Source organism: Amborella trichopoda, chromosome 6, assembly GCF_054954075.1.
Source record: "Amborella trichopoda isolate Santa Cruz 75 chromosome 6, AtrichopodaSantaCruz75HAP2 v2.0, whole genome shotgun sequence".
In the NCBI taxonomy this organism is placed as follows: domain Eukaryota; kingdom Viridiplantae; phylum Streptophyta; class Magnoliopsida; order Amborellales; family Amborellaceae; genus Amborella; species Amborella trichopoda.
In genome coordinates, this window is record NC_142341.1 from 13,083,072 (window position 1) to 13,109,584 (window position 26,513).

Below are 26,513 nucleotides of genomic sequence, written 5' to 3' on the forward strand. Positions count from 1 at the left end.
AATATTGGGGGACATAGAAAGTATGGTCAATGAACGTATCTATAATTTGGGAAAATTATCGATACCCTCTTGGAGGCATGCCCACCAACAATGCCTTTCTAACCACACCACTAAATTCAAAACTATTTATTTTTGCATCGAAAACCCAAACAAGAAAGTAATTTTTTTAGGAAAAAAGCACCCCAAATACATAAACCCATGTTCATTACCATCCTTCTCTTTCAAAGGCTTCCATTTTTTTTTTTTTTTAAATTTCTCCCTCTAGAAATATATAATTTGAGGTAATTTAAAATTTAAGATAATTATTCTCTATAAAAAATATTGAGATTATTTCTCTCTCTAAAACTTGAAGTTTGAAATTGTTTCTCTTTCAAAAATTTGAGATGCATTCTCTCTTAAAATTTTAAATTCGATATAATTTCTCTCTAAAAATTTTAGAGAGGGTGAAACTGAAAGAAAGACCTACGTGATCTTTCCCAGGGGAATACAATTTTTTTTATTTTTTTAATGTAATAATCACCTTTTTTAATTTGGCAAAAATATCACTTACAGATGGTCTTTTACAAGAAATAAATATTTCAAGAATAAAACAGGACAACAGTAAAAATAAAACTCAACCACTTGATGTCATTTTTATAACTTAATACTATGCTTGAGAATATAAAATAAAAGAGCAAAGTAAGTAAAAGAGAAAATGCCGGAGATTATCTCAACCCGGCTTATTACACCCCATATCGAGTCACCACATCCAATGGCGTTGGATTAGCGGTCTAGCTTCAATCTTGAACCGAGAACGTTCATTTCGGCCAAACTAGGTAACCACCCTTAAATCTCTACAAAACTCTTATTTTCCCAACCCTTAGTATTTTTAGGTCAAGAGAGAGAGAAAAGAAGACCTAGGGTTGGGGCGTGCCCCCTATGGGTCTTAGGAAAGAGAAAGAGAGGGTTAGAGAGAGAAAGCTTGAGAGGAGAGAGAGGGGCATGGCCCTTAGGGAGGAGAGAGAGAGTTTATGAGAGAGAGAGAGGTGCGTTGAGATGGAATGAGAGCACCCTTATTTATAGTGAAATTTAGGTTTAATGTTTTTTTTAAGGTTTTCATAGTTTGCCTCTTTTTTGAAATTGAATATGGACCATTGATCAAGATGCCTTGTCAGGTGAAAGATCTGAGCCATCCATTCCATAGATGGGCAATCAGCATTATGGAAGATGCATGAACCATTATCCCCTTTTCCTTAAACCATTTCCCCATCAATATATTTAAATAAATTAAATATATTAAATATATCATACATTCCATAAAATTGTATTATCTATCTCATATATTCCATAAAAATATATCAAGAAATATCAAGTCAAGATATTCTATCAATAATCAATATCAGATATGGTCAATATTTCCCCAACAATATTGACCATATGCTTATAAGATGGCCTTTCTAAAAAATTACAAAACTTGATATCAAAGTAATAACAAAGGAAGCCATGGGTGGGGCGTGCCACCCATATGTGGCATATGTGGGCCCCCACCGATTTGCCACATGGTGGGCCCATGTGCATTATGGACCCCCATGAAAATTTTATAAATATTTTAAAATTTTATTTAAACATTATTCGAATTTTATATAATTTGTAAAATCAATAACTTCATTTTTATAATTTAAAAAAATCATAAATAAAATATTAAAAGATTCATAAAAATTCAAATCATAAATCTAAAATCATTTCTATAATAAAATAAACACAATTAAATTAATATGATGAGAAGTGAATCTATATGGTTCAAGAATTCTATCCACAATCACGGCGTAGTCCACCTTCAATTGTGAACTGCCAACCACACTTGCTTTATCAAACCGATCCAGTGTTTCTCATGAGCCACAATCTAAGCAGGGGCTTATTAGCGGGTCACCAAAATCTGGCCGATAAGCCAAGGGGTCGCAATTCCAGTCTATGGATTATAGGTCCTCCCCTAGAGTCAAGTCAAGGTCACCACGACCTGACGCAACCACAGCTCTATTGTACATAGAGGTATCTCTCTCTCGTACATGCATATGCATTACCCAAAGGTGGATAACTGGCTTTCTTGAACGATCTATCGATATGCATGCTGTGTGATAGAACATGGATGATGATTTAACCCCCGTCTCTGTGGGCCTACCATCACACACAAAGGTCATACAGTACCTCGGTTCGCTCATCTAGGCATAAGCTCCGACCTCATCAAGGGCTAACCCAAAACCATTATCGGTTTATTCTTTATGCCCATGTACCTTGGATTTTCCAACCGACTGGCCTAGATCGTCAAGCACAGTTTGGTATCAACAAACATCATTTGCTTAGTATGGTCCACGAGGGACCACACTCCCACTGAGTTTATATTCCACTATAATATTTCATTACATACTCATAAAGGCCTTTAAAGGCCACATAAACCCAGCATAAACTATTTTAAATACATGTCAAGGTATTTTCAACTTAAAAAACTTAATTTTTTAACCGTGGGAGGTGGATGCAAATACAAATGCGATTAGGATAGTTGTGTGGCATTCTAAGTATTAGGGGGTGGCATGTATGCCATAGAGGTATCTATAATTTACCCCTATAATATTTTTTGGGTGTGATTTCCATAAGGTTGCAATTTTAAACAATCAAATTAAGGCGCACCTCCAAATTTTATTATAAATGTAGTTTTAGTGTCAAAATTTTTTAGGATGACTTAAGAGTCTATTTTTATTTCTAATTATAAAATTTTAAACTCTAAAAGAGGTTCAAATCAAGTAGATATCTAAACACATAAAAATATTGAAAGTAACTAGTCTAGATAATGTGTTACAAGATACATTATTTTTGGGGCTCAAAATCTCTTTTCTTTTCATATTCATACATCTCGACGTCGAGATGATCCAATTAAAGGATTTTCCAACATCAAAACTACTTTTTATGATGGATTTATGAGGTACACCGTAATTCTACATTTTAAAATTGCAATCTTATATAAATTTTATTTTTTAATTTTTTAATATATAAAGTGAATTTTAGGAATGGAACCGACTAGGACCAAAACTGTTGAGGTGCCGTTTGGGTCAGGACGGGTTCCCATGCGGGTCTAGGAACCACTTTGGTCCGGATTGATTCTCATCTAATTATAAAATTTTAAACTCTAAAAAAGGTTCAAATCAAGTAGATATCTAAACATATGAAAATCTAAAAAATGGGCGGTCTAGATAATGTGTTGCAAGATATACTATTTTTGGGACTCAAAATCTTTTTTCTTTTCATCTTCATACATCTCGAAGTCGAGATGATCCAATTAAAGGGTTGTCCAACATTAAAATTACTCTTTTTTTTATGATGGATTTATGAGAGGTTGCAATCGTATATAAATTTTCTTTTTTATTTTTTTAATATATAAAGTGAATTTTAGGGATGGAACCGACTGGGACCAATACACTCGAGGAGCCGTTGGGGTCACGACTGGTTCCCATCGGGGTCTAGGAACCGTTTTGGTACGGATTGATTCCCATCCGGATCGTTGGCGGGTTTTAAAAGGGCTGGTTTTTACCAGTGAAGTTGTGGCTGAATGTGTTCGCTCTACCTGTCCTGCTGAAACCGTAGCTCCGGTTCTCTCTCTGTTTACGGCTAATTCAAACGCTAATCATCTGGCTTTATTCAATATCGCTGAAGTAAGTATTTTACTTTGAGTTTATGATTGTATTGTTGAGCCGTTAGAAACCTTAACGATTTAATGTTTTGCTAGAATCAACACCTAATTTTGAAGCGGATTTGAATGAGAATCCCCTAATTCTATGGGGTTTGCTTGAGTTTTAACAGAGTTGTATTCAAATTAGGGTTATTATTTTAAAGATGCCTTCAAGGCCTGAGAAACAGGCTCCTCCAGAGTTCTTCTATGATGAAACTGAAGCTCGAAAGTATACGACTTCATCTCGTATAATCGAAATCCAGGTATTATGATTTTACCGAAGCTTTGTATTTATTGAATTATGATGTAAAATAAGCTTGTTTTGCTTTCCTTTGTTATTTTTGGTGAAAATGTTGCTTGCGGAAGTAATAGTGATGGGTGTTCATGATCCTTTTATGGCTTATTTATCTATTACATTTCATTGGAATGGAAGGCTAAGCTTTCTGAAAGGGCATTGGAGCTTCTTGCCTTGCCTGATGATGGAGTTTCTAGACTTTTGCTTGATATTGGTAATTCTCTGAGTCTCCTTTTATAATTTGGGGTGGAGAAAATACATTTGTGATAATTGGGGTAGGTTAATAATGTTTTTCTTTTTTTGTTTGAAATCAATTGGTGTAGGTGTGTTGGTGTTTTATAGTGTAAACGTAACTTTTTTTGTGTTATTTCTACCTCTAATAGGTTGTGGATCTGGGCTTAGTGGAGAAACACTCTCAGAGAATGGACATCAATGGATTGGGCTGGATATATCACATTCCATGCTTGGTAGTTGCATTAATTGTTTGTTTTCTTTGAAGGGGTTTGATGCGTTTTTGAAATGCTGATGTGTAAAGTGTTATATCTTAACAGATATTGCATTGGAGCGTGAAGCAGAGGGTGACCTCATACTTTCAGATATTGGCCAGGTCATGATTATTATTATTGGTTTGAAAAAAATCGTTTCTGGCATATGTTTGAAACTTGTTTGGTAAGAGGAGGTCTGCAAGGGCACACTGTTTGTAATAGTTTCATGTCATGACCAATGAGTTCCTTTTTATATGGAAGTTGAATATATTCAAATTTATATACACCTTTTTGATTTGGTCCAATTAAGTACTTTTCTTTTTGTAAGGTACTCATACAATATCCTTGGGTGCCATTACTTAATTTGGTGCCCCTTGGTGACTTTTTGGCTGGCCTTTAACCCTATGGCTAGATTTGATTGGAGGCATGAATCAATTATCTGTGTATTAATTGGAGGTTGTTGGTATGACTTGTGATAATATTTGGAAGCATACAGTCACAACTATGATAACTTGTAAGCCACACTCACTGCATGGGAACATTTTGCATGAGGAGACCTGTAGGACATATCTTATTGTAGAAGTAATGATTTTGGGATTATTTGTGATGAACATTTTAGCTGATCGATAGTAGTGGAGTAATTGATGCATGTCTATAAAGTAACATGAGTTCGCAGTATTGTTGTGTTGATTCCTTTAGATATAATGTTTTTGGTTTCCTAAGTTGGATTTGGTGTGTTTAGCACAAGATCACCTATATTAGCGAGCTTGGTCCCTTGCTCCTTGATCAATTTAATTTCCCTAACCTTCTGCAGCTTGTCTTTTTTCAAAAAGTTGCACTGTTGCATGCATTATATGCAGCCTGATTTTTTATATGTTTTTGTGAATGGCATCTTCATTACCTGGTTTTCAAAATGCGCATGATGCAGGGCTTGGGCCTCCGTCCTGGATGTATTGATGGGGCAATTAGTATCTCAGCTGTTCAGGTTTGTCTACTTCTAGTCTGGCCTATTTGATTCATATTTTACTAGAATCTGTTTATGTAGATTGATTGTTATCTATTTCTATTGTGTTTCCTGCTTGAACATCATGCTTGACAGGTATTGATGTGCTTGATAATCAGAAATATATGAATATAGTTTTGTCTTGCTATCTTTTAGTAGCTTATGGAGTCCTTGCTACCCATGTAGCTTTTTTGCATACCATGGTCCTATTATTTCTTGGTTTATGCTGGTGGCCCTTTATGAGTCTTTTTTCATGAAGCCATGCATATGTGATTGAATTGGTTAGTGTGCTTGTGTAATTGCATGTATCTTGATTTGGTATAAAGAAGGTTGAGACTTCAAAGCTCATCACGTATGTAACCATATTACCTTTGCGATAATGCTGCATTGAAACCTAGAATTTCTTCTTCATCTTGACTTGTTTGTGCTTCTTTTTTCAATGCAAGCTTATGGGCTTCCTACTGAAAAGTTTGGGTAACACCCAGACATACTTGAATTTCCACATAGGTTTCTGGGGTCCCATGAGCTCAAAGGCCTCATTCAACTATTGTGGGATCAAAGTTAAGGGATGGATGGATTTAAAATCTAATTGTAGCTTTGAACCCCCAATTGAAGCAATTGAACTATACTTCTTTCAGCTTATTGGAAATAGGAAATCGTGTTATTGGAAATAGGAAAACGTGATGCCCTTTATAGCATTTAAATGATGCACAACAAAGAGGCTGACTTAAGCAGTAGACACAATTTTAAAGCGACATCAATTGAGATCTGAATGTAAGAGGAGATAGTTTGGCCTCAAAATTAGAGGTTCACCAAGATCTTGTATTTTCTATTGATTGAGCTAATAGGCTCATAGTCTTCAATGTGTTTAGCTCCTTCAATTTTCAAAGAGAGGGTAATGAAGGTAGAGTTCATCTCTCAATTATTCAGGGCCCCATCGTGAAACTCTTGGAATGTGTTAATGCTATAGTCCTCAATGAATCCCAGAAATATTGACAACCAATCCAAAAATGGGGAGAAGCACTGGACCTCCTCAGAACTGCGTTTGAGCTACTTAGTTTTTGGTATTGAGGGTCCATCAAAGTTAGACACCCATCCTAAATCTAGGCAATGCATTAGTAGGGTAGAGCATGCATCTACCTTGTTCTCAGCTAGGGTCCCATTAATTAGGCTTGTAGAGAAAAACCTACCTTCCCTCTATCAATCTGATCCTCACCTCTAACATTCATTATATGTCCTGAAAAAGGATGTTTATTACTTGTGTTCCCGGGCGGGTTGTAAGTCAAGGGAAAATGAAATACATGTGTGTTTAGCATATAGCACAATTGTTTTTTATTATGTGCATGTGTTTCACGGATTGCGTCGATTGATTTCCATCCAAACTATATCTTGCCTTGCGGTTGGCCCAGCAAGAAAATGTCTTTCATGCTAGCACGCTCTTCCGTTGCTGGTTCTCGCAACAAGGCTTCGAGGCCTGATTTGGCTATCGTGTTCTCCTCCTTCACGGGTAGTTTACTGTACTTCTTGCATGAGTGATGTTATGGAAAGAAAACCAATATTCCATTACCTCCTCAACGCAGGCCTCATGGGGTATTGGGCATAGTTGTTGGGATTGAGATCAGCAGCAATGGATTTTGGGAGGCAAGAAGGTCCATAGCCTAGGGATGGCTTTTGTACACCCTAAAATATCGGGATTTTTATTCCAATTTGTGGGGGAGCTTGATCTCATTGCGTAAGGGGTCTCAATCCCTATATGGAGGGGTGCTTGATCCAAGTATGTGGGTTAGCTTGGTCCCATTACATAGGGGGCGTTCTCTGTGGCTCAGATGATAAATTGTACAGGTCTCTACTATCTGGTTAAAAATAGGGCCCTCGAGTGCACTTACTTAGGGTTCCCTTGGACGGGAGGATGTCTATATAATATGTGATTCATTAATATACTTTTTAATTTAAAATTTTGATGAATATTTTCAAAAAAATTTCATTCTATGATGTTTTAATATTTTTGTTCTCCTTTCAGTGTCGTGAGTTTGATGTTGTATAAATGTTGTTAAAAAAGCACATACATTATCTATAATTTTAAGTCTTTGTATTTCTTGGAGTGCAGTTTATGACTTATATGCAGAGTAACAACAATCTTGGCCATCCTCATTCATTCGATAAGAAAGTGTTATGTATTAAGATGGAGCCAAAGGAAGTCGAACCCATGACCTGGTAAAGAGGCCAAGAGGGACAATTGTTTGTCATCACGGGAAATCTGGTTTGCATGGAAAAACTTGCAAATGGATTATTATGTATACGGTATACGTAAAACTTTTGGTCACATTAAAAATACATTACTATGAAAATACTTGTTTGGAGCTAGGATCCTATTTTTAAATGCTTCAGAGGGTTTTAGATTTTTCTCCCAGAACATTATAGAATTAAAAAAATAGGGCTTGGGTCAAGGTGGTAGCTGTTGGGTTATCATAGCACTACGTCTCAAGTTCCATTCCTATGTAACCTTGTCAAAAAAAAAAAAAGCATAATAGAATTAAGAAAATGCACTTCAAAAAGTTCTGGGTTCTATTTAAAAAGCTAGCTATTATTCATGTTGAGGGTTCTTGCATAGATGTTAATTTTAGGGTTTGGTTTTAATTCTCGTTGGATTTTGGGATGCTTCCCCAAATCACATTTAGCTTGAGGTGTTCTTTCTTATGTCCCATACGGTTAAAGGTTTTCCTAGAACCTCAATAAATGTAATAAATTATCCCAAACCATATTGAATTTAGATATATAGAAGAAAAAATGTTGTCACATTTTGTCCAATCTCTTCTAGATGTTCTGCATTTTCTGTATTGTGCAGTTAGATCTTCTTCCTATGTGGCTAATTTTATGCCCATTATTTTTTCTTAGCAAATTGCAGTGTCCTCTACAATTCAGACATATCATATACAACTCTTCTCTTAGATCAATGGACTGAATTGTAGAGACAGGTGCAGTTGGTTGTAAACGCCCCTTCTTCCTATTTGTTTATTGCTGTTGCAGTTAAGAGTGTTTATTAAGTTGTGGTGTTTGGTATTTTATGTATGAATTTGAAAAAGAGGAAGAAATGATGCTATATTTGTCATTCAATTTTCTGATGGCTTAAATATATGTATTATAGCTCTCTTACTATTATGGATTGGAATATGAAATTTTATATTCTTTGAATAAAATATTAGGCACCGCCTCATGTAACTACAGTTGTCTATTATTGCTTATATATGTAAAGATGTGCTGATTTCTGGCCGAAATGTGTCATGGCCTCGATGAATGTAATTTCCTTTTTTTCTTAGATGTCACTTCGGTGTACAATTTAAGAGAGGTACATTGTATGATTTGAACTTGAAGTGCTTATTATTCATCCTTTTCTCTCACTATATTTTGCTACTTAATGCAGTGTCCTTAACTTTGTTAATTTCTTCTAAGATGCATCCGTGTCGATCTCTATTTTTTTTCTTGTAAAAGATATCTATACCCATGACCCTCACGCCTTCAATCTTAGAAATCATTATGTTTGCCTTTTTAATCAATTCACCATGTTATTTGTTAAAATGTGCTTTATATGAAGATAATATGAAAACATGCTTTATCCAATTCCTTTTAAGAGAAAAGCATGCCGAGTGAGAGAGGATAAAGAAAGCAATGTAGAACTTTAGGACTAGAATTTCTAGTCATCTAGAGTACTTTTTTGTTTATCTTTTGGAATTATACATTTCCTTGTTTGGTTTGACAGTGGTTATGCAATGCTGATAAGAGTTCTAATGACCCCAAGCTGAGATTGAGGTACTTATGTATCATAAAATTCTATTCTCAGATTTACTCCATAACCAATATTTACTTTCTCGTTTTGCAAATATATCATTTTTTATTTGAATATTTTGCAGGGCTTTCTTTGGATCATTGTATAGATGTTTAGCAAGGGGAGCAAGAGTTGTGTTACAACTTTATCCGGAAAATCATGCTCAACTTGAGATGATCACTTCTGCTGCAATGAGATCTGGATTTTCGGGTGGTTTGGTTGTTGATTACCCACACAGGTACAACACTGTTATGGATTCCATGTTGCTTGTTTGGTATCTAAAGTGATTATGTGAGTTCTATTTCAGAAGTTTTGGGATGTAAAATGTGTTCTTGTTTTTTCCACCAATCATTATTATTATGTTTGTTCATAGTCTACAACTCGTTCCTTGTACTGGTGCATGATTTAGTATGTTCTCTGTTTTACAAGCGAGCCATAGCAAGTAAACCTTCTGGTTTTTCTTGACTAATTCCTTGATGAGTTAATTTTTTAAGGAATATGTTGACTTTTTGATATATGTATTAAAGAAATACAAAAGCTAAATCTTACAAAAAAAGCATCCCACAAGTTGGGTGCTCTTACATCGAACAAAAGAAAAGAAAAGGAAATAAATAAAAAAGAAAGTAAAAAAACCAAAATAGACAGAGATTCTACAAAAGACCTAGTAACCAAGGCTACGAGCAAACAGGGATGCTTCTGTAGGTGTGAGGGTAACACTTGAGGATCCTGGTGGACGATGTAGTTTGCAACGACCAAAACATAGTAGGAATCGTGTTCTGTATTGAAACTGTTCCTACGTGCTAAGTATATCAGTCTTCAAATTTGCTCGCCAAACTTCATGATGATGAGGCAAACCACCGGTAAGTGATACTGCAGGGGAAGTTGCGAAGATGAAAAAGTTGGCCTGTCCCTGCTAACGGCTTTCTCCTAAAGACCTGTGCTCTGTAAGCGGAAGCTTCTTGTGTAACCTCAAGGCTAAGGGCCGAAGCGTTCACTGAGAAGGTAGAGTAAAAATGGAGGGAAGAGGGCAGAGAGCTAAGTTCACACAGATTACAACTGTAAAGTACCCCAGAGTGTGTAGTAGAGAGGGTGAAAGAAGAGGTAGGGAAGAGAGGAGAGGTACAAGTGCGAGGTAGATAGAGAGCAAGATAGGGATTGAATAAAAGTAATGAGGTGAGGAAGGGAATCTGAGAAAAGAGAGAAATGAGTAAAGAGAGGGATTGAAGTTAGATACAGGAGAGAAGAGGGGGAGACTAAAGGGATGAAAAGACTTGATGAATAAATGAAAACAACTTATACTAAGTTTCTCTTCCACAAACGCCTATTTTCCTTTTTATCATGACAGTGTTAACGACAGTATAAGTATGTTTTGATATTGATATGTGACAAGCATGTGATTCCAGCCATCATAAGGTGTATCTTCTTGTAAGTTTGTTTTATAATTCATTGGTGATGCATAATCACTATGTCCACATTCTTTAGGGCTGTAAATGTGTTGGCTTGGGGTGGGATCGACCCTGACCTGGACTCGATCTGACTAGGTCCAATTGAGACTCGGACCCTGGTAGGGTCCAAGCCCCCCTTAGGTAAACGCTACCCAGGGTGGATCTGAAGGGCCCCGACACGACCCTAGTCAGCTTATATAAGCATATTACATTTAAATTTATACAAGTATTCTAGTGAATACGAATATATATGTGTATATAGTAGAAGTATGTGATATATTATACTATATGTGATATATTATATTTTATTACATTATATTATATATAATAGATTATAGAATATTATATATAATATATTATAGAATTTATAATATGTATTATTATTTGTTATAAATTATAATATTCTGGGTTATTATATACTATTATCTATTACATATTATAATATATATTTGGGTTATTTTATGTTATATTACTACGTACTTGGTTTGGTTGGGCTTTGACGTTGCACTAATATCTGGGTGGGGTGGCATAGACCTGTTTCCGACGTGCCGGATTGGAAATTGGGGCCCTGATTCGGCTTGGATTGCCAGCAGTACTGTTCCTGTTTGCATCAGTTAATATGGTGACCACACAACTATCTTTTTTGTTGTAATGTGAAAGGCATGTTGGAAAATCAGTTAAGTGCCATGTTCATTTCTTAATCCTACCAAAGGCAAGAACTTCAATGCCTGTCAAAATGTTCCACAGTGCTTATATCAGCATTGCTGGTGGTATAATCTCTATGACAGTGCCATAAAACCCCAAATAGAACCCTTAAGCTATAAATAAAATCTAGACTTAACTGCATGGAGTTGAGACGAACCATATGCTGTGTTCAAAAGCTAATGATTAGATGAAGAATTTCCACATTGTTGCAATTATAAATAGATCTAGAAGTAAACTTGGTCAAACCTTAAAAGCAATGAAATCTTTGCCTAGTACTGGATGGCTTTTTTTGCTATTTTTCTTTGGTTGGCTTTATTTAGTGAAATAGTGCGACTTGGAATGTGCCAGAAGTGCCTGCAGAATTCTGCCTTTTTTGAAATGTTTTGGGAGCAGACTTCCTCTTGTGAAGATGCCAAAGCCCCTTTACAACCTTTTCTAATTGAAGGAAAGCGAAAGCACAGAGAAATAAAGATATTTCCTTGTTTTTTTATCAATTTTCATGGTTTGATATCGCCTGCTGTAGTTTTTTTTCCTACCATGTATATTTCTATAAATGGAATCAAAAGACTTTTGGTTGATATGCTGGACCATCCTTTGCCATCATTTTACTTCCTGTGTTTATATTTTATGTAGTTTAATGCTTTCTATTGGTTCCCTGGGCTAATATTCTGTATGTGCCACAGTACCCGAGCAAAGAAGTATTTTCTCTGCCTCATATGTGGTCCCCCAAATTTAAGCACAACCCTTCCAAGGGCCAAAGGTGAAGATGGGGGGAGTTGCTCAGAAGAGAGTGACAGCGATGGAGAAAATCAAACAGTAAGTTTGCTTTATTCAGTTTCTTTTCATTGCTTTGCGTTGTCTTGTACAATTACTTGTACAAAAGTACACCATACACTGCTGGTGTAGGGATTGTGGTGCAGCGTGCATGACCAATGTTTAAAAAAGCACAGGCAGGGCGCCTAGGCGTTTTGGGGGCCTGGGCGCCTAGGCGGCTGGGTGCCTGCCAAGCACAAGGATGGGTAGGGACTATTTACATACGAATTAAGATATAAGTTATAATATAAATATTATTTATTAATTACTATTTATAATATTCGGTTTTGGACGTCAAATATTCATAAAATATCAATTTCATCCAAAGTTTATGACTATTCACAAAATATAAGTCCAAATTGGTAAATGTTCCATCTACAAATATGTAAAAATATAAAAAAAGTAAAACAAAACTAATAGGATACCACAACATCACACATTGTACAAAATAAGAACCAATCATTCATAGAAGAATTCGATATAGGACCAATTTCATTGTCCAAACGAGCTAGTAATCAATTAATCGCAAAAAAAAATCAACCTTTATATGTAAATATAAAAATTGAAAAGTTTTAAAAAAAAAATGAATTCAAAACATAATACATTATAGCAAAAAAATCAAAATCCTTATTCAAATATCATAATGGCATGATGCTCTAAAAATATCAAAATGAAAATGATGTCGGCCCAAACCTCGTCATTTTGATTGCCAAAAGTCCTCACTATTGGCCACTAGAAGCTTAAAAAACTACCACAAAGCATTGCCTTTGATTTCGGAAGAATTGAAAATTTATCGATCTTTCGATAAATCACAAAATAGAGGTTTTTGAGGAGTTTTTCTCTCTCTAGATGACATGGATTTGGTTTTGGGGGTTTAGAATGTCCCCTAAAACCTTTTGCCCCCCTTTTTAGGTGGAAAATTACTATTTTGACCTTGGTCGAGGGCATTTTTCCACCCTTAGCAACCTGCATAGAGGTGGCAACATGCCTGCCTAGACCGGTGCCTAGGCACAAGCGGCCTAGGTGCCCCTCCTAGGTTCCGCCTAGGCATTTTAGGGGATTGACCGCCTAGGTGGTCACCTAGGCGTCTGGGCGGCCAAATTTTCAAACGCTGTGCATGACATGGCTAGCCACAATCCATTCCTACTAGATCTGGCAGAAGATTACTGTAGTTCTCAATGATAGTCATTTCCTAGGTATTGTTAATCTTTAATGTATGCCATTGGGAATAGATGGTGAATACTGGATAAATGTGTTGTACTGTACTCCTTTATATTATGGTAGACCTCCCCTTTTTCAGCTTTGTTTGTATAATATCTTTTTTGGGGCTGTTTGTAGGATATCATTCTTAGGGGTATGTTAGGATCAAGATATGACTTCCTTCTTTCAAATCCTTGGCTAAGTTTGTGCATTCCTGATATCTACCAACAAACATAAAACTATTTTTAGACAACAACGTGAAATATCCAAACAGCTTTGCATGGTTGCTCACATACTGGACACTTTCCAGGAACAAGAGGGCTATAATGAGGCACTCTCCCTGTTATCCGTGGTTGTGGCGGGTTGCTTTGATGATGCTTATTGCTGATGAGATTCTGGTTCTCTGTTATTATTTGGCCTTTTTATTACTTCCTATAATTTTGAAATTTTAGTTTTAGTTAAAACTTTTTTTAGAAAGAGAGAATTGCAAGAATTTACTTGGATGTAATTAAGGGTTAAGCAAGCTTTATTTTGCAATAATTGGGATAGTGTCTAACTCCCAAAATTAATCACTCTGTTCATCTTCAGGCATTTCTCAATGCAAAGTCATCTTTTTGCTTGATGCACCTCTCCATATATGCTTCTTAGACACTTCTAGCAACTATACTTTATACTTTAATTTTACTTTTGGCTTGGACCAATTTTCCTTGTCCATTATGAAGATATCCCCCCAATCTCTTTTCAACATATTTCACATGACTCCAGAGCAATCCATGACTCTGCTTGGTTCTGACTTAAGTCAAATATATGCCTCTGTCACTCCTAAGATATACACTGCTATTGTATGGTATATGACCCACCTCTTCGGCATCCCCATCACTTTGTCATAAAAAGTCATATGATATGCTACATTGTGGTACATGTTGCCTCATTACTCGGGTGTGTCAAGGGAGTCACGTCCATGAGTTGCAAGTCAAATGGTTGACGGTCATGTTCCTCACCGGAGCCCGGGCATTGTTTTTTCTTGTGAGGCCTTTGGTGAGTTATCCATGGTCTAAACTCTAAGGGCCAGTTTGATAACTGGAAACATGCTGTTATCGAAAACCTGGAAGTTCCTTCTTCCTATGAAGCTTTATGATCTAGCTCTTTTTATTGGAAAATACTGCGTTTGGTAACCTGTCTGGAATTTAGAGGGAGTCTGGAAACCTGTTTGGTACAACCTGGAATTTATCAAACTTGGAGATCTAGTCAGTCTTTTGAAATTTGAAAGTGCTTGCTACCAAATTATTGTAAAGATTCATATTAGTACTGAAACTCAGGAGCATATTATATGCTTGATGTTGAAAGTCATACTTCTTTTTCTTCTCTACTTTAACAAAAATATTATTATAAAAAGAAAACAAAGAAATAAAAAAAATAAAACAAAGGTCAAGAGATATCAAACTAACATCTAAGGAATCCAACAGTAAAATTGTGTCAACATGGAGTGATTCTCGGACTAACCCTTCATTGGCCAATGACTTGCTCTTTCCTTTAGACCAAGCTCAAACCTACGTTCTTGACCCTGAATTTTGTTTGCAGTAGAAGCAACAAGCATTTGCTTTACACCTCTAAACGCTCATATTAATCACATTAATAGCCCTTATTGTAGACACGTTTGGGAGAAATTTTACTTCAATTTGAGTCATATAATGGAGATAGGCAATCTTTCTCAGGCCCTAGCTTTCAAAGCCATTAAAACTAATTCAAGCTCCACCCATCATCTTCAATCAAGGCACAAATTGATTTTACAACCATTAAAAACCCAATCTAAGCTTCATCCTGCCATATTCTATAAGGCACAAATTGGTAATTTTGATGGTCAGTACTGAACAGGTGTTCCAAAAAATGCTAGGCGGCGCCTAGGTGGCCGGGGGGGTCCAGGCTGCCCAACGCCTCAGCGGGCACCCAAAACCTGGAGAGCTCCAGTAGAAAAAAAAGCATAGGAGGATGTCTGATCCAACTGTTTGAGAGCTAGATTCTATACAAAAACTAAAAAATGCATATTGAGGCATATACACACTAAGAATATATAACATATAGTTCATTCATAGTCCATTACTCCACAATCCATACATTTTGGACCATTAATCCATACTCCATAGATTCCATACGCAGTAAAATTGGAAAATATAATCCAACATTCAAAATTTTCAAATTTAGTCATCAATTCATCATCAAGAAAAAGAAAGAAGTAACATATATGACATATCAAAGCTCCATAGTCCACAGACACTCCTCCGTACTCCATTTCCACAGTCCATAGATACACATAAGAGGAGGAAAAGAAAAAGGAAAACATATAGACTTGAAGACTCAAATTAGTGATCAGTCATCATTCATCATCAGAAAAGGTAGGGTCAGCTGCATCATATGCATCAGAGTCAAGCCTATCATCATAATCATCTCCCTTCTCAATATAATGGTCGTCCTTTGTCTCCTTTGAGTCTGCCTCTGCTTCCTCCGCCTTCCTCATCCTTTGTAAAGATCTAGTGGCCTAGGAGGGTCGGCTGCTGTTGCTGAGGCCTCCATGACTATATCCCATGTCAATCCTTCATGCCTCTTGACCTCATCATCATCAACCAACCACTCTATGGATAATCCATGTTTTTCGATCTGAGGGGGTCTCTCTTATCTCTCTTAGCAAATCTCTCCTTCAAATAGTGATGGTATTTCATATAAACTAGGTCATTGAGCCTCTTTGATTCAAGCATGTTTTTTTTCTTTGTATGAATCTAACAAAATCAAATGAAACTAATTAATATTACAAATTTACAATTGACATAGTAATCAATAAACACTAACTTGTAACTACTAATACAAATTAGACTAATTAGTAAACTATAAACTAATAAGCCATCTAAAAAATGCTCCATTTTTGCTTATAGCTGGACAAGGTAGTGGTTAAGCTCAAGATCCGAACGGCCAACTATTGTAAGCTTGGAGCACTACACCCATGTTGGCTCCAACAATTGGCTGCAAATTGATTATGAATTACGATTATATATGAAATATAAAAAACAAACAACAAAGCTCACCAACTAGCTACAAATCTATTATGAATTATGATTATATATGAAATATAAAAAACAAACAACAAACATGAAACTTGAACTTGAGGACTAAGGTAAGTATAGTATTACCTGTTCCAATTTTGGTCATTTGTTTCACTGCCATTGGACTCCCAAAAGTCTTCAATGTGCACTTGTAACTTCTTAGCTCATCAGTGCATATAATGTCTTGGATATCATAACTAGGGATTAGCATGTCCAAGTACTTATTAAATCGACTCAGAATTGTGTCATTTGTGTGTAGAAATGACATTGAAATGAATGTCCAAATAACTGGGTTTAAATAATAACCAAGTGCATGCAATGGTCGATAAGTATTTGAAATGAATTAGGTAAATGACATTGAAATGAATGTCCTCATAAAACCACCTAGCAAAGTACTGAGCAGTTCTCTCTCGCTCTTCTTTGATTCTGTTTTTAATGGTTGTTTGCTTCTTTGTTTTTTCACCTACAACCTCAAGGTCAGGCTGGGGCAAAAATGAATACATAGGTCCCTTAACCCGAGGCCTCTTAGGTCCTCCACTCCTTGAACCAACTGCAACTCCCTTTCCTTTCCCTCTAGTTTGGGATATAGCAAGCTACTGCGCATCATCGCACCCCTCCTCATCACTATCGTCATTATCATAATTAACATGAAATCCAGACCTTAGCTCTGCTATGCATGCCTCTCTTTTTTGTTTTTTGTTTTTTGTTTTAACTATAGTTAATATAATTTTTTATCTCCTCCCTAATCCTATTAAGAACTTTTTTACAAGGGGGAACATCCCCCTTGATACCTATAAGATGTTTCATGAATCGTTTATGTTCTGATTTGTATCTTTCTCACAGTAATTATTGTACTACTTCCACAGTAATTGTATCTTATGCAATTTTTTTCTAAAGGATTCGTATTATTGCTGCATTTCCAACCCAAATCGCCGCTTCTATTAGAACCCGAAGCAGACATCTCAAATTAATCTAAGCAATCTGAAAAACAATTTGTTTTTACTAACCTTCATTGCTTGATCTTCAAACTTCCACCTTTGATATGTTTTCCAATCTCAAAATCTTCTAAAAAACCATCTAATAGGCTTAAAATATCTCCAAAAGTAAATCCAAACTCAAAGGGAGATGTTTGGATCAATTTCTCAGAAATTTGACATGACCTTCAATCTTATGGAAATCACTTAATCTCAGGTTTTTGAAGTTTTTCTCTCTCTAAAATAGTTGAAATGAGGTTAAAGTTGCATATGAACCTAAAACACCCCTTTGTACAACCTTAAAAAAAATATATCGATAATGCCCCTCCACGAGGAGCATTTTCGCCCCTAAGTGCTGGGTGCCACCTCGGTGGGCACCCAGGCGCCTAGGCAGCTGCCCAGGAATCCCCCGCCCAAGGAGCCCTCCTAGGCCTAGGCGCATGGGCCACCCATAAATCAAAATTGTATAGGCTTCTGTCGCTACTTTAACAAAACCATAGTTGCAATTTTTGTCCAAGAGCATGTTAAAATCACTGGAACTGGTTTTTCTCTCTAGAACCTGGTCAACTAACGGGGGTAAGACGAATATCATTTAGTTGCAGAGAAGCTTCCATTGTGTGAGATGGGTTTACGGTGCTCAATCAAGTTCTTGATATCAAGTCCGCATAGAGTTTTCGATTGAATTAGGGGTGATTTCTTCTTGCTATTCTGTGGATTCAGTAGTGGAAAAGAGATGATTTGCATTGAAATAAGGGGAATATGGACAACTTTGAGAAGAAATTGCGAGTCTTCAACATAAAAGGATTAAACTAAAAAGTCCAACAAAAATTGGTATGCTTCTTGGGAGAACTTACAGAGAGCGAAGGGGCATGAGTTAGAAAAGAAAGTTTCCTTTTGGGGAGGAAGAAATGAGAGCGAAACGGACTTCATAGTTGTTTATTTCTAGAAAGAGGCAGTACGAGTGAGAATGAGAAATGGGGTGATGGGGAAGGGAGCTTGGGTAGAGAGAGAGAGATAGAGGAAGAGAGAGATATGGGATGATGGGTAAGGAAGCTTGGGTATAGAGAGAAATATATAGAGTAAGAATGAGAAATGGGGTGATGGGGTAGGGAGCTTGGGTATAGAGAGAGAGAGAGAAAGGGGTTAGAATTTGGTTGGGGTGATGAGGGAGCAAGTGTGAAATAAAACGAGGGCTTTTTGTCAGGTGAATGGAATATGTGAGGTTGTGAAGAGCTGTTCCCCAGGGGGTAGAGGCGCACATCTCATTTATGAGGAGTGCGGACTTACTGCACTCTGATTGTGGAGCATAACCAAACTAGGAAGTTAATTTGTGGGCTGGAACTTGAAATGTTCAGCATCCCAAGTTCCAGTTGTCGAACATGCTCTAAATGACTGGCTTCTTCCTTATTGGGCCTTACCTCAACTAAACCAATGACTGCCTTCTACTTTATAGTTTCCTTATCACAACTAAAGCTCATTCTCTAATTGGCCATTATGAGCCAATTGTATCGTGAGCCTGACCTTGGCCAAGCCCTGGATTTCAGGGCTGGCCTGGCTGGCCAGCCCATTTACAGCCCTGGGTTTGACAGTTTTCAAAACACTGCAAAAACCTAAACACTGATTTCAAATATCACATAGTTATCCAGATTTGGGAACTGTCTAATCATCAGAAGTATTGTATGCTATACAGCCATTGTTGACTTCTGCCCTAACTGCATAGGTGGTTGGTCAAGCGGGAAAGGTAACTCTGCCACCATTGTCACATACAATCTTTCTGCAACATGGTAAGGGATGCATGGCCCTGGTTTTCTTGTCACTTGACTTCTACTCTTTCCTGTAATGGAGTATTTTCAGTTTCCTTGTATGTCCTTTTGATGCATGGGGGTGCGCTCGCGTAGACACACACGCACGAATGCACACACGGAGCGCATGTCTATTGCTATGTTTTATTTAGAAAGACATGGATGTGTCGGTGTCCGACATGGATACATGCATTAGGAATGGCACCCTGGATTTCAGGCACGACACGTATGTTCATCATTTGGTGGGGTTGTGGCCAGTTTTACAAAGACACCGACTCGGGTGTCGTGTCTAGTACATGTTTAAGTGTCTAGTTCTTCAACTTCAAAACCCAGTATGACCTCCACACATTTGCACAATTGTTTATATATAAAAAATAAATTTAAAAAATAATAACTAAAAATAAAATAGTATTTTAAAAGATGATAAATAGAATTTGAAAAATCACAATATAAAATTTGAAATAGCAGTATACAATAAAAATAAAAATAAAAATGTATGTTTTAATTCTATTATTTTCCAAAATAATGCTTTTTAAATCCTATTAGTGATAATTTTTTTATATAATATATGTCAAACATTACTTATAGTAGTTTTGATATATCTATTTCTATATTATATTTATCCTTGAAAGTGGTTTAAGAAGGGTGAGGACCTTAAACTTTTCCGTAACCCGTCCAAGCTCGGGTAAAGAAGGTAGGTTGTGTTAGGTAGGCAGCTTAACGAAACCCAATTAGCTCTTGTTCATCACAGGTTTTCCAATCTGTATTGACCATAGGGGCTTTTAATAACTCATGGATAAGTGGGTCATCCGATATTACAATGGTATAATACCATTTGACATACTGTAACCATGACTTCATCCAATTAAGGAATAAAGTCAGTTCTAGTATCTCGCGTTCACCATCAAAATAAAGTAAACCTTTGCCAAAACTTATCATGAATCCTGAAAATACTTATCTACTAATGCTAGGGTGTCCCCTGTGAGTGACACGCTATACCGGAACCTGGGAACATTGAGAAATGAGCTAGGGTTAGTTAAGGCGTTCCCCAAAAGCGATGCGCTGCAGTGTCGCCCAGTTGCGGTGAAAAATAGGCAAGGGTTCCTGCGATATTATGGAGAGTGCGGGTAAAGAAGCTAGTCCAAGATAATAGAATTTGTCTAGCCACATGGAATGTAGGAATGCTTACAGGTAAGAGTATGAAGTTAGTGGATACAATGAGACGAAAGAAAGTAAACATAGCTTGTTTACATAGGAAACTAAATGGAAAGAAGAAAAAAGCTAAAGAAATAGATAGGTATAGATTTTGGTATACCGGAAAGGATAGTTGAAATGGCATAGGAAGTAATAGTAACATAAATTTAAAAGATAAAATAGTCAATATCAAGAGATAGGTGATAGACTCTTATTAATTAAACATGTATTAGAGGAAGTGATAATTAATGTGATTAGTGCTTATGCACCACAAGTAGGATTCGAAAACATAATTTTGAGAAAATTTTGGGAGGACATGGATGGACTAGTTTAAGACATATCAAATGGAGAGATGACCTTCTTAGGTGGGGACTTAAATGGTCATATAAGAAAGGATATTAGAGGATATAAAGGGGTACATGGTGTTATGGGTTTGGTGAAAGAAATGAGATGGGTGAGGCTATACTAGATTTTGCAATGGCATGTGACCTAGCAATAGCAAACACTTACTCTAAAAGGTTATCTCAGGAGAGAGTTTGACTACGCAACATGGGCTCATAGTTATGAATGTCTGCATAAAGAGATAGAAGAGAAGGGGTGAAATTAATAGATGTCCAAGAACTAGGTGGTGGAATTTAAAAAATGAGAAAATAGACGTGTTTGAGGATAAATTAGTCGAAGAAGGAAAATAGAACTCTAAACATGAGGGCAATGTTATGTGCAATGAGATGGCTGACTGTATTAAGAAAATGGGAAAATAAGTTTTAGGGGAAACTAGAGGGAAAAGAAATTCTAATAAGTAAACTTGGTGGTAGAATGATGAGGTTCAGAAGGCCATCAGCAAAAATTGGTCATGTTATAAAACTTGACAATGTAATAGAAATGTTCAAAACATAGATTAATATAAAAATGTTATTATGCCAAGAAAAATGCTGAACAAATAGTAAGGCGTAAGGGTAAACTTAAGGTATATGATAATCTATATATTGAACTGGGAATAAGAAAAGGTGAAAAAGTTGTCTTCAAATTAGCTTAAATGAGAGAGAAAAAGTATATGAATCTAGACAATATTAAACCCATTAAGAGTGAGGATCAAAGGGTCTTGGTGAAGGAAAAGAGGTTAACGAAAGGTGAATAGTTTATTTTCACAAACTATTAAATGGCGATACAATGGGACCATATCGGTAGAAAGAACCATTGACATAAATGAGGGTGGAGGTCTTAGATACATTCGTAATATTAAGATATCGAAAGTGAAAGAAGCTTTGAAGAGTATGAAGATAGAAAAGACTTTAGGATCAGATGGTATCTCGATAGAGGTTTGAAAGTGCATGTGGGAGATCGGCTTTAATTTGTTGACCAAGGTATTTAACTTTAACAAGGTGCTGAGAGCAAAGAAAATGCCAGATGAATAGAGGAAAAGTATTGTAGTAACTATTTACTTGAACAAATGAGATACAAGATTTTGTGAACTATCGAGGGATCAAACTTATGAGCCACACTAGGAGGCCGTGGGAAAGATAGGTTAAGCAACGATTAAGGCATAAAATGAGTGTATTGGAAATCAATCTGGTTTTATGCTAGGAAGGTCAACAATTGAGGTCATTTTTTGACTTAGGCAACTGATCGAGAAGTTTAGGGTGACGGAAAAAGGCTTCCACACGGTCTTTTTATTGATATAGAGAAAGCTTATGATGGAGTACCTCGATATTTGATTTGATGGGTGTTGGAAAAGAAAGGAGTCTCCAGATACTACGTCGACTTGGTGAGAGATACATGTGAGGGAGTGCTAAGTAGTATGCGAACAACTAGTGGAGAGACGAATGAGTTTTCAGTGACAATAGGTCTACATCAAGGATCAGTGTTGAGCCCATACATTTTTGTCGTAGTTATGGACGACTTAACTTGGCACATACAAGATGAGGTACCATGGTGTATGTTGTTTGCGGATGGTATAGTTTTGATCGATGAGACTTGAAACGACGTCAACTCAAAATTGGAACTTTGGAGGGATGCTCTAAAATCTAGAGGTTTTAAAATTATTTGGAAAGAGATTAAGAGTATCTAGAATTCAAGTTTAGCAATAATAGGAGTAGAGATGAGGAAGTAGTTTAGATTGACGGCCAAGAAGTACCAAAACGAACCCGTTTTCGGTATCTTGGGTCGATAATCTAGGAAAATAAAGAATTGAGGAAGATGTCGCACATAGAATTAGAGGGGCGGGGTTTTTTTTTTTGTGGGCTGGGATTTTTTGTTAGCTACTCACTTTATTTTTTTGTACATTTGCAGTACACTATGTAAAGGGATAATTTTATAACCCATTTTGTATAGGGTCTGATGACCTATTCTTTTTTACCAGGAGTGCCGTTTACTTAAGGTGCTCTTGGATTTACTTTAACCTCATTGTATTTATCCTTTTGATCAATACAAAAGTTAACGGTTATCAAAAAAAAAAAAACATAGAATTAGAGTTGGGTGGGCGAAGTGGAGATGTGGAACCGGAGTTTTATGTAATCACTGCATGCTAATGAAGCTGAAGGGCAAGTTTTATAAGACAGTTGTGAGACCAATTTTGCTTTATAGGGGTTGAGTGGTTAAGAAACAACATACCTATAGGATGAGTATAGATGAGATGAAGATGTTGAGACGGATGAGCGGCAAGACAAGAAGGGACTGAATTTAGAATGAATACATCTGAAAGAACTTAGGTGTGGCACCAATAGACGATAAGATAAGAGAAAGTAGAATTAGGTGGGCTAATCATGTACAACGTAGACCCAGTACAACGCCTGTTAGGAGGTGCGAGTTGGTTCAAGTGGAAGGCTTCAAAAGGGCCAGGGGTAGGCCTAAATGACATGGTTGGAAGTAGTTAGAAAAAATATGGACTTAGGGCCTCAATGAGGGTATGGCCCTTGATAGAGTAGAATGGTGGACCAGGATTCGTTTAGTCGACTCCAAATAGTTGAGAAAAGGTTATGAAGATGATGATTTATCCATGAAAGATGTAAGCTCAAATCTCTTAGAGATTAATTCATATTTAAAAAATAGTGTAAACTATATTCACATTTGATAAAATAAGTATTTTAAGTCTATGGGACTATGTTGACATTTGAGTCCATGTGGGACCATATTTCTTTTTTGAGTACGTGAGAGAGAATAAGCATATATAGTACTTTTGATTTTTGACTCTCATGACAAATCGTCATTATCCGAACCTTATCCCTAGTATTTGGGGTTCGCTACACAAATCATGTTCCTCCATTCCACGCTATTAGGGGGTCATATCCTCAGTCAAACCAATAAGTCGCCTCATGACTTCCGTCCATGTCCTTTGGGGCTTTCCCCTTGCCCATATGACAAATATTATACCAAACGAAGTGCCATCATTTAATATTGTTTGTCTTGGCCTTTTGGGAATCCCATCATTTCTTTAGGCTGAGTTGTCTCTTACTTCTTTGTTTGGGATATCTATTATACTTGTAGAGTGAAAGCCACAATTGTTGTTGATGGTGTGGCGGTTTGTATTTTTAACAGAGTTGGACATCATGGGGTCAAAACCCCGTAATTCACGAGAATCATGAACTAAAAAACTTGGAACACAGAGTGTCCATAGTCAAGATATGCTTATTAACTGTGTCAATGCAGCGTGTTGACAAAATTTATTCCTTGACATGTATGGACTACGTGTCGGACCAGTGTTGAAGCGTGTCCTCGACATGTGTCTAAGTGTTGACACACGGTACAAGAGCAAAATTGGAGTGTCTTGGTAACACTTGTTGTAGTTGGGGTTTTAAGTGATATTAGGTACATACGTTGTGACATTTTAAAAGAAAAAAAGAAAGTTAAGGCCGAAGTTTCTAAGTTTCTAAATTGTCAGACGTGTTATATCCTATTGCCACATGCGAGATCTACTAAAAAATGTCCATCACTTGCTTTCATTTTCTGATTCTGTGTTATTTTTTGTTTTGCTTATATGTGAACTTGTTGGTTCTAGGCCTTTTGGCATTTGGCCACATCCCATTTAAAAAAAAGAATTTACCGGACCAAACCAGCCTTGTAGGCTCGGTTCCGATCTAACTGCTTCCGGTCCTATGTCCGGTTAACCGTTCCGGATCGATTTTTCGAACACTAATAGAAAGTATATAAAGAATACAAGAAATGTACCAATGATGCATCAACACCTTTGGTACAGGTACGAGTTCAAGAGAGGCAGCGTCCTAGGAAGAAGCAAAAGGTAACAAAGAAGGCCAAAGGACGGGAGTGGATCTTAAAGAAGAAGGAGCAAATGAGGAAGAAGGAAAAATATGGGTACGGGGAAAACATCCCTCCAGACACGAAATACACAGGACGCAAACGAAAGGCACGCTTTTGAGCCATTTATTGAAGTCCAATGAACCATCAAATTGAGGTGACTGTGAAGCCTAACCGTCAAGTGTTTTGAAAAGACAATGAAAATTGTTGTCCAATCTTTACTTGGTATAACTTGGGACTCGCTTGAATTTACTTTTCTAAGTGGGTAGTCCCACGTAAATACCACTAGACTAGCCTGAGTCTCAATCTTGGGCCTTTATAATGTTTTTGCCATAGACTAACCGAGTTTCAATGATACATGGTTGGGTCGAAGCGCTTGACTCAAACTCAGTACCCTGGACAGGCCCTACCTGAGTCTGGGTTTTAAAACACTGTTACAGTCCATTGTGGTTGTCACTGTCCGATTAAATTATGGACAGTGGTGTCGAGAGAGTGGAACTCACAAGAACAAAGCATATGACCCCCACAGGTGGTCTCCACTCTCTTGATGACCCCAGTGAACTACGATATGCTTTTATTTCACAAAGAACGTTATATAATTTCGAACTAAGGCAAAATTTGGAAAATTTTCTTTTACAGATGCTTCAATTAACGCAAGTTCATTTACGCACTGAACCCTTCCTTGGCAATGGTTATGGTGAGCCAAAGGTGTATATTTATTCCTCTATTGCAGTATCAATTTTGGAAATCAATCTGAGGTGGATGGACCTTCACACCACTTGGGTATGGTGCTCAAATCTCTCTACTTTGGATCCCATGACAGGTTTTTGGGGTTTCTGCAGTTGAGGTTGAGAGAGAGAGAGAGAGGCTTGCTGACTTGATATTCAATCATTGAGTGTATTTTAATTTCTGCTTTGGCTGTGGGCGGTGCATATCCTTTGGTCTTCTGGTCCCTTTTGTGCCAAAGCAGTGGGCGGTGCGTTTCCCTTGTTCTTCTGGTCCCTTTTGTGCCTAGAGGGCTAGACATTATTAGTAGGAAACATTATGTGGATGTCTATCTCTTCCCTTTAATGTTTTTTATGTTTACAATATCACTTGTCTCATAGGCATTTATGAGTTTATAGGTATTTTGGACGTTTTTCTTTGCTTTGAAGATGAGGGGGTTGTTGAAGTTTCTTGGAACCCTAGTCAAAATGACCCTTGGGTATTGCTTTTTTTTCTCCCCCCCCTTTTTGAATCTGACAGTTGAAGTTTTTTGGAACCCTAGGATATTGCTTTTTTTTCTCTCCCCCCTTTCTTGAATGTGACTCTTGGGTATTTCATCTTATGAACATGCACTGAACTTGGGAATGTTACCTTCATTTGTGGATCGCTTCCCAACAATTAATAATTGCATAGTTATTTTATGTATACGGTCGGACATTTCATGAAAATATTGAGAACTTCGGAAAAAAGAGGTGGTCTGCTGAAGGTGTTATTTATTTCCAATTCCTTCAGTTTGCAAATTAGGTTGTTTTGGTTCTCTTTTCAATTCAGGTTTTTATTATGGAAGTACGCTCAAAATTTGGGCATTTTAGTTTTCTTCGAGTTTCATTTTTCATAACCCTAGGGGCGCACTAGGTCCTTATTGTAGATTTCTTGTGATGTGAGGTCCTTTTTGGGAGAGAATTGGGGAATTCTTTTAAATTAAATTGTGTTTCTGAATTTGATATTTGATTATGAGGTGGG

The 26,513-nt window shown here is 36.9% G+C and overlaps 1 protein-coding gene across 8 annotated transcripts; it reads left to right on the forward strand.

The window, feature by feature from the left end:
* The first annotated feature begins 3,442 nt into the window (after positions 1 to 3,442).
* Positions 3,443 to 25,874, forward strand: RID2 (S-adenosyl-L-methionine-dependent methyltransferases superfamily protein). 8 transcript variants are annotated; one of them, XM_088869524.1, is made up of 11 exons: positions 3,443 to 3,683; positions 3,832 to 3,963; positions 4,134 to 4,209; positions 4,379 to 4,462; positions 4,547 to 4,602; positions 5,409 to 5,465; positions 9,241 to 9,290; positions 9,392 to 9,544; positions 12,140 to 12,272; positions 24,727 to 24,942; positions 25,425 to 25,874. In XM_088869524.1, exons 2-10 carry the CDS (start codon positions 3,865 to 3,867, stop codon positions 24,904 to 24,906), a joined length of 888 nt encoding a protein of 295 aa, XP_088725650.1. In that variant the 5' UTR covers positions 3,443 to 3,683; positions 3,832 to 3,864; the 3' UTR covers positions 24,907 to 24,942; positions 25,425 to 25,874. The 8 variants fall into 8 exon arrangements, with proteins under 8 accessions (XP_088725650.1, XP_020525542.1, XP_011624932.1 ...); XM_020669883.2 differs by having other exon boundaries at positions 24,727 to 24,894; XM_011626630.3 differs by having other exon boundaries at positions 3,849 to 3,963.
* The last annotated feature ends 639 nt before the right edge of the window (positions 25,875 to 26,513 follow it).